Raw genomic sequence first — 11613 nt, 5'->3', positions numbered from 1 at the left:
AACCGATGGTCTATTGGTGTAAGGCTGGTTAGATCTCAAAGATCATCAAAAAGTTAATGGTTCGATTTATGGGAGCCACACTCATACTCATTGGGAGAGACACTCATATTCATTGAGAGGAACAGTCACGCAACTAAAAATTGTGTAAGGCCCGCTAGATCATCAAGATAACTAAAAGATAAAGTTCAATCCCTGATAAACAACACTTGTTGGCAAGACGGTCACACACCTCATAATGGATTAGTTCCTATGTAATTTGCATATTCTATATAGTAGGATATGTTGGAGAGGATGTAATCAAAGTAAGATTTCAATATCTATGGGTTATGACACGACAGAGTAGAGAAGAAAAGCAAGTAACCGTGACGGAGGACCTGATCGGTGATGAGTGTTGTGGTTGATCGACAAAGCTTGTGGTGAGTACCATAAATCCTAAAAACAACGTTGTTTAGAACCTTTTCAATATCAACCGTTGATTTTCTTATAAAATAATGCACGGACGGGATTAAATCATAGTCACCGATGGCAAATAGTCTGTGCAACAATATAGATGAACCGTGTTTAACGGATCTGTAGGCTGTGCGAAATGGACGATTATCGGTCTTTTAACTTTTTTTTTATATGAAACTTCACAAAATAATATTAAAATATTAATTTTAGTTTTTTAATTGAATGAAGTTTTTTAATTGACTGAAAATATAAATAAAGACATATTTGCAAAAACAGAATATTCCAAAGGGATCATAAATAGAAAAATAATAAAAAGAAAGATTTGGAAGTGAGAAAATGGTAGTTTCTTATAGTTTGACTCATCTGGGTATCCAGAAAAGTATAACACTAAAAGTATAAACTCTAAAAATCCTACTTTTTCCTTTATAATCATTTTCAGTCACGTTACAGTGTCAATAGTTGTTGTCCTTGTCTCCATATTAATAATATTGTAATCATGAGACATAGTACTACTCTCATCATTAGTGTTCTCTACTTTGTGTTTGTCATATTCAACAACGTTTGTGAATGTCACAAAACAACAACATCATCATCATCATCAAATCCTAAGTGTAAAGCATGGCTTGTTCAATCCATTCCCACAGATATGCCTCACCTCTCCCATGTTCCTGGTGTCCTCTCCACTGGTTTGTTAACTTTATTACTATACAACAACAATAGTTGACCCTTATTCTCGGATCGGTTACAGGATCGAACAACGTCATAATTTTACGGGTAGTTACTGCTTTATGTATTTAATGTATTGTTTTTGTCATGTAGGGGATGTGCTTCGGTGGCTGGCTGAAAATTCTACCAAAAAGCTGGATGTAATTGCTCAGTATTGGCAGCTACTAGCTTCTCCAAATGATCCTCGTTCTGGGGACTATGGTTACACCAAATATCAGATGAAACACTTTGGTGCCAATCAAGGTGCTGCAGTTTATAACTCTCTAGATGATGCTGCTCACCGCAATGTTTCTATCAGGTTTGTCATTCATGTCAATTTCACAATCTTAATGGTGTGTTTGGAAGAACTTTATTTAAGAATTACAACTTATGATGACAAATTTATGAAAATAGCATATGACTCTGAGTTTTTCTTAGATTATATCAATAAGCTTAGGAAAATAAGCTCTTGTTAGCTTATTTCCAAAAGGTTTATTGAATAAGTACTTAATTAAGCCAATTAACTTTTAAATGGGTTTGTTTATTTAAGAAGGATGGTTATGTTTATGTATGAGATGAATGTAGGTTACTGTCTCACTCAGGAGTATATCCACAATTTACAGAAGAACCATCCAATCTTGCTTCTGGAAGGCCTAATGTTAAGAATGTGACCTTGCTACTAAAGGATTGGTGGGGTTCAGGCATTGTCCATTCCAAAGTTTGGATATCTGATAGTAAGGACTTGTATATTGGATCTGCTAACAATGATTGGAAATCTCTTACACAGGTAATTTCATAAATGTTCCACTTGTTTTATGTTTACATTTTTAATTTTTTAGAGGCATAAGTTCAAGACTTCAAGCTTCAACCCAATATATTCTGTTGGTTGATGATACCCCTCTACGGGTTATTAATGTCTATGTGACTGATTAAAATTGTAAGATTTGCGCAACGATAAAGTTGTTATTTAGTAACCATTAGGTCATAGGTTTAAATCCTGGAATGAACCTCCGCTTACGAGGGTCAGACTGCATACATCTACACTCCCTAGATCTCATTAAGTAGGAGCCTCGTATGAACTCATATTTTCTTCACTTTAGACATATGTTGCCTGCTAATCCGTGATACTTATCTCATTTCGTATCATCTTCTTGCTCTAGGTTAAGGAAGTTGGAATTTATCTTGCTGATTGTCCACAAATAGCTAAGAAGGTTGAGGTCTACTTTAACAATTTATGGAAACTTGCATCTCTTAATTCCTCAGCTTACACAAAAACAGTGTTAGATCAACAGTGGCAAGTTGAAAGAAAGGTTCCTTGCTGGTCGCATTTCGTTGATTCAAGACAGAGATGCAAGTAAGTCTGAGCCTTATGACGAAAAAATAAGTTTACTTAGAGTTGCTACTTGCCTCAATGTATCATTTTCTATTGCTTGCCATTGAAATGTCCTTAAAAAGGTTCTGAAGGTTTATATTCTACAAGATTTATATCCTTCACGCGATGCTAAATGCTGGTTACAGTTTTAACCATCACTTGCATAAAATGTTGTCTTAAACATGACCAAGAACATGAGATTAAGAACTAAGCACATGGTGAATGATATAGCGAACTTCAAAACGCAAGCAAATGAAACATTTTACATGCACAAGCAATTTCGAATAGATGTAACTCATGAAAGTAATCTAAGCATGAAGAAAGAATATTGTTGCAATTTCTAATTTATTAGACTGTACTTAATTACATTGTTACAGGTCTCCTCTTCCGCGATATCTACATATCCCTCATGTTACAGGGTATCCTATTCTGTCTGACCCTGATATGTTTGAGGTTCCTATTCAAACTCCTGAGAGTAACTCTTCAACAACTCATTCCGAATTCAACTATCTCTCCTTCGCTCCTCCGGAGGTAATTAAGCTTATTTTGAACAAATATCATGTGTAATATGCATCCTTGTGTCTAGTTGGCTACTGTCACAATTTCCAGCAAAAACTTGGAGACACAAGCTTACCAAATAAATAACTGTCTTATTGTTCTACTATCACCTTCTTGTTTATGTTGTCATCGATTTCTTCATGATCGCTTTTCTTCATTCTCATCTTCCTTATTATTTGGGTGGCAATGAGACCAAAACCAAGCTATATGGCAAAAGACCTAGGCCTACTGGTCTCGGTTAAACATGGAACACGATTTGTCAATGTCTCTTAGGCGTGACAGGGCGCTTAAATTCTTAGCTAGAAATTAGCAAGGTCAGAATTTGCCTTCAAATTTGTAGAGAAACTGAGAAAGTTTCAATCCATTTCTTCATGTAGTTTGAATTGAACTGCTGCGGAAACCACTTTGTCATAGATTGTATAGTTCTTCATTTTCTCATAACATCCTATGTAATGCATGTGAAATAGACTAGTCCTGAGATGTGCAATGAATTCATCACAGAATTTATTTTCTTATACTTAAAGTTGATTTAGTGAAGACCTGAAGATTTCTAGAGATGTGAGTTGCTTTTTATTACCTCATCCCAATCCATGGTTGGTGAAAAATAAATTACCTTGCCATTGTAGTTTGTATAATTTCCTTTTGAAGTAATCCTTAGTGCTTATACCCCAAATTTGATAGGTGATGCTAATGCAGCCATCCAGCTAATATGGAAATGAGTGGTTATATTACTGGCTTGTCTGAAAGCCCGTTTCGAACTTGCGTTGCGTTGTCGGGGCAATTTGTTTGAAATGCAGAAATTCCCCTATGCAGAAAAGTACTCTAAAAGACTGTACTCTGATTTTTTATGTATGAAATTACTGATGTTCATTGGATATTGGTATTATTGGTGGCTGCAGCTATCATTTGGAAAATACCAGACCGATGAGCAAGCATGGATTGACACAATAAAATCGGTTGGAAAGAGGGGAACAGTTAGAATCAGCACCATGGACTGGCTAGGTCAGTCACAATACACAGACCAAACAATTTACTGGTCATCCATTTCCTCTGCTATATCAGAGGTAACTTCCTACTGTTCTTGCCTTCTATATTTTCCTTCCTTGTTTGTTCTGTCTTTTTTCGCCTCCCTAACCTTTTTATTCGATTTTTTTTTATCTTTTCGACTGCATCATTAGCAAAACTGAATGGCCTTGTGATTTTCACTGAACTCTTGTTGCTACCACCTTACTCAATCATATTAAATTGTTAAAAGTGTGAACGTTGATGAGTCCAAAATTTCTATTATTTAGTGTTACATTCTCTTACAAAGTTTATGGAATAGGTTGTGTTTTCCAAGCATGCAACAGTGAAGTTATTGGTGGCATATTGGGCACACTTCATAGATAACACAGATGTGTACCTGAAGTCTCTCCTCCACTCCAACATTCTCTGCGCTTCCTCAAAATACAACAACTGCACTAGTAAAGTTGAGATCAAATATTATCTGGTTCCAGGTTTCAACAAGACAGGACCTGCCAAACATGATGGAGCTAGTACCAGAAATATATACCCTGGTTTTACAAGAGTGAACCATGGAAAATATGCAGTTAGTGATGTAAGGGCTCACATAGGGACTAGCAATCTTGTATGGGACTACTTCTACACAACAGCAGGGATCAGCTTTGGGACATACAACACTGCCATTGTCTCTCAACTTAAGGAAATTTTCGATGCCGACTGGAACTCACCCTATGCTGTTCCAGTTGAACAGGAGAAGGCTCATGCTTGTTCCCTCTAACAACTTGATTTTTCTTTCTTTGGATTTCTAAGTTGCTTAACCATGTCAATGCAACAGCTGCAACATTTTTTTCTTTACTCAGATGGAAAGGTTACATGCAATTGAATAAAGCCAATGCACGTCATAGCATTTGAAAAGGAGATAATTATTTCTGTTTAGCAAAATTTCCCTTTGCCCTTCCTTAATGCAGCAGTAAACCAAAATAAGGTTAATAATTAGAATTAACTGAAATCTAAATGATGATAACGAGACAATAAAGACATGCCCGTGTTTTCGACCAGCATCAAATACATTTTCGTATAATGGTTCACAAGAAGTGGGATTCAATAACTTAGCAGCCTATTAGATGAAATCAGTGGAAGGCTCCATTTTAGGAATCACATCTTCTATCACAAATTTTGTATCACGTACAATATCGTGCAAACTTGGTTTCATTCACTAGGTTAATTTGCAAACATGACAATCCCATTAAGTTGCATTGGCTTTGGTTTGATAAAGGATTTTTAAAACGGTATTCTATAAAACAAAAACTATGCAAGGCATTTAAGTTAAAATACTACACGTGTCATGAAATACACCGAACTGTCATACAAACTGATCATCCATGAATCAAACTGATATCTACACCTAGTTCACAAGAAAGTTTGGGGAATGGCTAGAGAGGTCAAATTGTCTAGCAGAGTTTGGTTTCAAATTTGAGACTTATGCCCATGCTGAAAAGCTCCTGGACCAATAACTTAGCTCCATATGGGACATTGGCAACCACAATATCATCCACAGACTCACAGCTGCGGCAGTAAGGACCCCTTATTTTACGGCCACCAGACACTGGTCGTAAGATCACATTTGCCACATTCTTGCATTTGCTACAAATGTGTATCTGAGATGAGTCGCTCAAAGTGAAGAGCCGTTCATACAGGTTGGCAGATGCACCATGAGCTATCAGGCAATCACGCTCCATTTCACCAAACTTGATACCTCCAAACCGCTTCCTGTCAGCCACAGGCTGTCGGGTCAACGGATGAACTGGACCAGTGTTTCGGAATTTCACTTTGTCTTCAGACATATGATGTAGCCTCTGATAGAAGGTTGGACCCATAAAGATGAGTGACCGGACCATCTCACCAGTTCTACCATTGTAAACTCTTTCATTACCCCATCTTGAAAACCCAGCCCTACAAATACTCCAAAGAAATATGAGTAAACATAACAGAGCACAAGGACATGGCAACTTAGTGAAATTAGGGAAAATTGAAAAAACTGTGCCACGGGCAAACGAAGGACCATCAATGAATGAGAAAACATTACTTGCAAATAGGAAAAACATAATAGCCAGAGTAAACAAGAGAAAAAGTTGATATACAAGCTCCTACTCTAGAGAAGCCCAAATAATATACAACGCGTGTAATCCAAATAATATTTTACATATTCTAGTTGAGTTGATAAACTGTACCTGTGAAGCTGTTCTGTGATGGCATCAACAGAGGGGGTAGAGAAAGGGGTAGCATGCCTCAATGAACCACCCAAAGCAATCCCCTTCCCTAAAGCAGCCTCTAGGAGTTGCCCAGGAGTTTGTCGTGAAGGAAATGCATGAGGATTTATAACAATATCAGGAACAATGCCTTGCCTTGTGAAAGGAAAATTTTCTTGACACTCCAAAAATCCCAACACACCCTTTTGTCCATGCATGCTTGAGAACTTGTCTCCAAGCACCGGAGTTCTAACCTGCAATATTAAATAACAGATTATACCAGTAATCAAAATGAACGTAGTTAATTATCAGAAAGTAAGCTATCATTTTTGCATATTTATACATCTGTATGCAAATTTATAAATTTGTGTGTACTTGTGCATATGGTAACTTGTGTGCAATGCTGTAACTCCTAAAAGAAGTTCACGTACAAGGCATAGGCATCTTCATTAATGTAATTGTAGGTTTCAACACTTACCTGTCTCAAAGAAACCACAGCAAAATTCTTCCCCTCATCATTTGAGGACAGCACAATCTTCTGAACGTAACCCCTTTCAGTGTGTTTGAGTTTGATACTATGGTCCGTCCCAGACTCAGCACACCGCCCAATAATGATATCACCACTCTGTAAATTGGCACCAACAAATGGAAAGCCATCATCATCGAGGCTATCAACTCTACCGATTTTGCTATGCATTTTTCCAAAATTTACAATGTCTTCAGGCTTCCGCTTCTTTTCAGAAGAATCCTTATTTTCAATTTCAGCTTTGTAACTCCTTATGTGCTCAGATCTGAACATACCACGTTGTAAGGAAGCGCGGTTCATCACCAAGGAATCCTCTTGATTATAACCCAGATGAACATTGACAGCAACAATGGCATTCTGCCCATTGTAGAATTCGGCCCTGGGCAGTATTCTATTTTGAACTTCAGAATATCCTGGTTTCCCAAGACAATCAGATGTCATTGTTCGAAATAGGGGCTTTTGAGGATAATTTAATTGGTGTGACAAAGTATCAACTCTAATGTCTGGATTTAAAGTAGAGAATCCAATTGCCTGTGAGGAGTGCTTCTGTGATTGGTACAGCACCCTCCTTGCATGGTCATGATTAGCAAATGGTACAAGCGAACAGCTGAAACCCAACAAGAATGACATATCAAGTTCGCAGTGTGTATACTTCACAGAAGATTTGCCCTCCTTTCTGAATAAATACTGAACACCCCAAGCAGTACAGCAATCTTCCTCTTCCTCATGTCCCACGAGCTCAATTACTCCATTTTCCAGTAGAGACTGGAAAGAATCAGGCTCCCATTTAGATCCTTTAGATTCCTTAGTCTTGTATAGATTATCAACTACCAAAAGTGGACGCAAAATCCTTCCTGCATCTGAGTATACACGCACTTCTTGTTGACTCTGGTCTCTTTTTATTTCCACCTATAATGTAAAGTAGAAAGAAACAAAATCAGTAAATACAAATACATTGTAAAATACTGCAGCACTCATCTATTTATACAGCAGAAATTATTAGATATAAGACCTACAGAAATAAGCAAGTTACTCAACAAAATTACAAAAAAAACAGCAAAGGAATCTAATGTCAATCAAACAATAAAGTACCCCAACCCCTCTATGATGGCTAGTTATTAATGCATGCATGATGAGAAAGGCATTTAAAAACAACGAGTATACCAATGTTTGATAGAGGAGAGGGGCTGTGAACGATGAAGTGTTTCACAATCAAATATCAAAGCTCAGGTGTATACTAGCCACAGACACAAGCCATCTGGAAAGACGGAGGGAGTCCAAGCAATTAATTCAATCACGTGAAGAAAGTGAGGCATTTAAAATATGGTAGCCATTGGCAATCATGATCCTCATAAAAACTTAAACCAAATTATAAAATTATTACTAACATAAACAGACCATGTTTCCAAAAATGTATTCTATAACTATATTATTAGATATATGAATATATCATCAACAATGTAGGTTGAGACTATTAAACATGTCAGTCTTTCCTATATTTAACCCTTCATGACTGAGACTAAAACCATGCAACAGCAAAAACGGAAACCTTTTCCCAATAGGTGGGTTCAGCTACATGGCCCAAATGCATCAAAATAAAACCAAGTTATATAACATAAAAAAATGGGAATCATAGCATACAAAAACTGCTTATAATGGGAAATTAAAGTAAACCTGATGAGGCAATTGATTAGTTCGTCTTTTGCGTCTCAGCTCATCCACAAATGAAATAGAATTTGCACAAACTCCAACCCAATCCCCATTAAGGAAGACTTTATCCTTTTTGCCAAGGTAAGTAGAAGTATCGTCTACAAGCTCTTCCAATCCACACTCAATCAACTGAGGCAGTATAGATTGAGATATGTTGGTACTCACTAGTCCCGTCACAGCCAAATTTTTTACAAGCCCACAATTTTCACCATCCGGGGTAGAGAGGAAGCAAACCTTGCCCCAATGAGAGGGATGCCTGTAACCAGAAACTTCCATTGTTATAAATGAAAGCGGTTTTTTATAAAACAAAGCAACAGTTTCAAACATAAAATATCACTTTTGAATGTCCAACTTCAACCCACATATTAGAGTAAAAAATAATTCTACTGACACAAACCTCACCCACTGCATCACACCAAAAAGAATGAAAACATAATTAAAGAACAAAATAGACCAAACTTAAAAGTAACTTACGGGTATCTAGCATCTCCAACCTTTCCTGTATACTGAACTTGCTGTCTGGTCCTACGCAGTTCAGCAATGGTTTGCAGAGGATTTGTGCGCCCAAGAGTTGCCACCACACCAGATACCCTTTCCATCCTTTTAAATGGATGTGACCATGCTCCAGTAGAGAATGCTCTTTGAAGACCATTGGTAATTATGGAAGCATCCAGATAATGTTCAACTGGCCGTACTTCACGATCTCCATAAAGGTCTCTCTGTAGAACCTTTGACATTCGCTTGCGAGCATGTGCAATGTGCACTCTTAACTCGCGGTCAAGCAACTCCCCAGCCAATTCAATCCTCTTATTCCGAAAATCATCCCTGTTGTCAGATCTTTTGCGGCCACTGTAAGCTAGCAGGAGACCCTTAACCATGTATGCCAGGAAGCGGGCCTTTCGCTTCAAGCCTTTTATATTAGGAAAGACATAAAGGTTAAGACACTCCTCAATAGATTCTGGAGGTGGAAACTGCACCCCTTTTACAAATCCTTCCAGGTAACGCAGGGCATTTTTCCCTTTACGAAATCCGTCACATTTCTCATCAGCATCACGAATGGATGCAGAAAGGATATTTTCAAGCCTGACATCATCATTTCCACAATCAATGAGATCTATAACCTCTCTGTCTGATGTGACACCAAAAACAAAAAAGAGTATCCACACAGGGACCTCAACAGACAGAAAATAGACAGTCAGCACCTTCTCTCCACTGTTGACTTCCTCAATTCTTGAATTACCAACCAGTTTGATGACCAGCCTATTTCTCTTCATAGGTGACTTATATGCAATTGTCCAATATGGAGTGTTTATAATCCAGAGCCTCTTTGTGTAGATTTGCTCCTGCGCAATAAAAGTCTGCAACAAATTTTCACACAAATAAATTTATCAATAATAAAGACAAGTATTGTGAAGATTAACAAGTATTTTTTTTATAAGAAATGAAAGATATACAGATATTTAAAATAATATAAATGCAACTTCAACTAAAATTAATGCAGTGAATTAAAAAGTATAAAACTTGCAATAAACAGAGTAGAAAAGTGTGTGAACCAGGATTTGAGCTAACCTTCTCAGCACCCTTGATCAGGAAGTAGCCTCCATTATCAAATTCACAATCAGGTTTATCGGCATCTTTCATCCAACAAAGATCAGACATGACCATGACAGGCAGCCTGCCAATGATAATATCTCTGCTATCCTCCTTAAGAACCTCTCTATCAACATATTGTTCCTTCCCAGTCTTAAATTTGTCACTTCGAACAACTTTTGGGACGTAAACCTGCAAAATAATCAACACAGATATAACAACATAAATCATCCATCTCTCACAAATTCCAAGGACTTATAAATTACCATCACAAATTGTTTGCAAGGGAATAAATGGCTGAAAGATTGCTTTGATAAAAAATAAAATTCATTTCTGGCATTTTGACATTTGTTTGGTTTAGTTGGCATTTTACACACACAAAAATGCTAAAATTAAGTTTTGCATAATCAGTATTTTATACGGTAGAAAAATTTAGGACGTTCTTTTTCAAATCTCTCATGCCAAATAAGGGCTTTTTTATAAGCTATTTTCAGCTTCTAAAAAATCACTTTTGACATAATCACTTTCTTAAGCCTTGAACAAACCAACATTCTATCACTTACCATAAACTTATCACACCATGCAACCATTTCTCAAATACAACAAAATTATAATAACACTATTGTGAGTGTTTCATCATTCTAATAAAACAATGAGCAACAACAAGGGGCAATGTTGATATCTGATTATACCTGAATTTGAACATCAATCTTCATCTTAGAAGAATATGTCATCCTCTGAAGCCTAGCATGTCGCGGAAGCATCTTAAACTCTTGAGCATTCCCTTCACCACCCCAAAACCTAGGTCTCTCAAGTGTAACCTTCCCAAACTTCACTGCAGCGTAACGGTAGTGATCACTGTCACCTTTCTTCGATGGATCAAAACCAGGAGTAACAAGTAGCTCACCGAAGGAATCGAAGATGCTCTGAAGCCCAGCACTGATGAAGGAATTGTATGAATTGATTTGGTGACTGATGAGACCGTTTTCTTTGAAGAACAACGTTGAAGCTTTATCACACAAGTTTTTAACCGTTCGTTCGGTTAAACCCTCTAGAGCGCGATTTGGAGGTAGATCGATGTCGTTTTCATCGGAGGAGAAACCGGTGTAGTAATCGTCGTTATCGATGTCCATTGAGTCTAAATCATTTGCATCTTTGCTTGAACCAATGTGACCCATTTTCTAGTAATGGTGATGATTTTGGTGCAATGGAGATGAAATGCGATGATTTTGGTGCAATGGAGATGAAATGCGATGATTTTAGTGCCTAGGGTTTTGGATTTGGGGTTTTTGGCACTCACACTCGATAGTACAGTCAAACACTGAAAATGAAGATGATGAAGGAAATAGAATGAAAAGACGCATGTGCCATCGTTACGAAGTTTTGTACTAATAATTATCATTATTATTTTATTATTAAAATAATAAATGAAGTATAAGTATAAAGTTTTG

At 37.1% G+C, this 11613-nt stretch overlaps 2 protein-coding genes across 3 annotated transcripts; one reads left to right on the top strand and one right to left on the bottom strand.

The window, feature by feature from the left end:
- LOC109343782 (phospholipase D Z-like) lies at nt 900-5029 on the top strand. The gene is made up of 7 exons (XM_019582257.1): nt 900-1136; nt 1270-1474; nt 1741-1942; nt 2316-2509; nt 2905-3058; nt 3985-4149; nt 4410-5029. Exons 1-7 carry the CDS (start codon nt 947-949, stop codon nt 4863-4865), a joined length of 1566 nt encoding a protein of 521 aa, XP_019437802.1. The 5' UTR covers nt 900-946; the 3' UTR covers nt 4866-5029.
- On the bottom strand, nt 5329-11524 carry LOC109343781 (DNA-directed RNA polymerases IV and V subunit 2-like). 2 transcript variants are annotated; one of them, XM_019582256.1, is made up of 8 exons: nt 11429-11511; nt 10855-11368; nt 10142-10354; nt 9047-9930; nt 8537-8828; nt 6815-7771; nt 6319-6590; nt 5329-6040 (listed from the first exon to the last, which is right to left on the bottom strand). In XM_019582256.1, exons 2-8 carry the CDS (start codon nt 11338-11340, stop codon nt 5539-5541), a joined length of 3606 nt encoding a protein of 1201 aa, XP_019437801.1. In that variant the 5' UTR covers nt 11341-11368; nt 11429-11511; the 3' UTR covers nt 5329-5538. The 2 variants fall into 2 exon arrangements, with proteins under 2 accessions (XP_019437801.1, XP_019437800.1); XM_019582255.1 differs by having other exon boundaries at nt 10855-11524.

The sequence above is a fragment of the Lupinus angustifolius genome, chromosome LG03 (assembly GCF_001865875.1).
Source record: "Lupinus angustifolius cultivar Tanjil chromosome LG03, LupAngTanjil_v1.0, whole genome shotgun sequence".
Lineage (NCBI taxonomy): Eukaryota > Viridiplantae > Streptophyta > Magnoliopsida > Fabales > Fabaceae > Lupinus > Lupinus angustifolius.
Note: the sequence above shows the minus strand (reverse complement) of the source record. Positions and strands in the feature narration are given on the sequence as shown.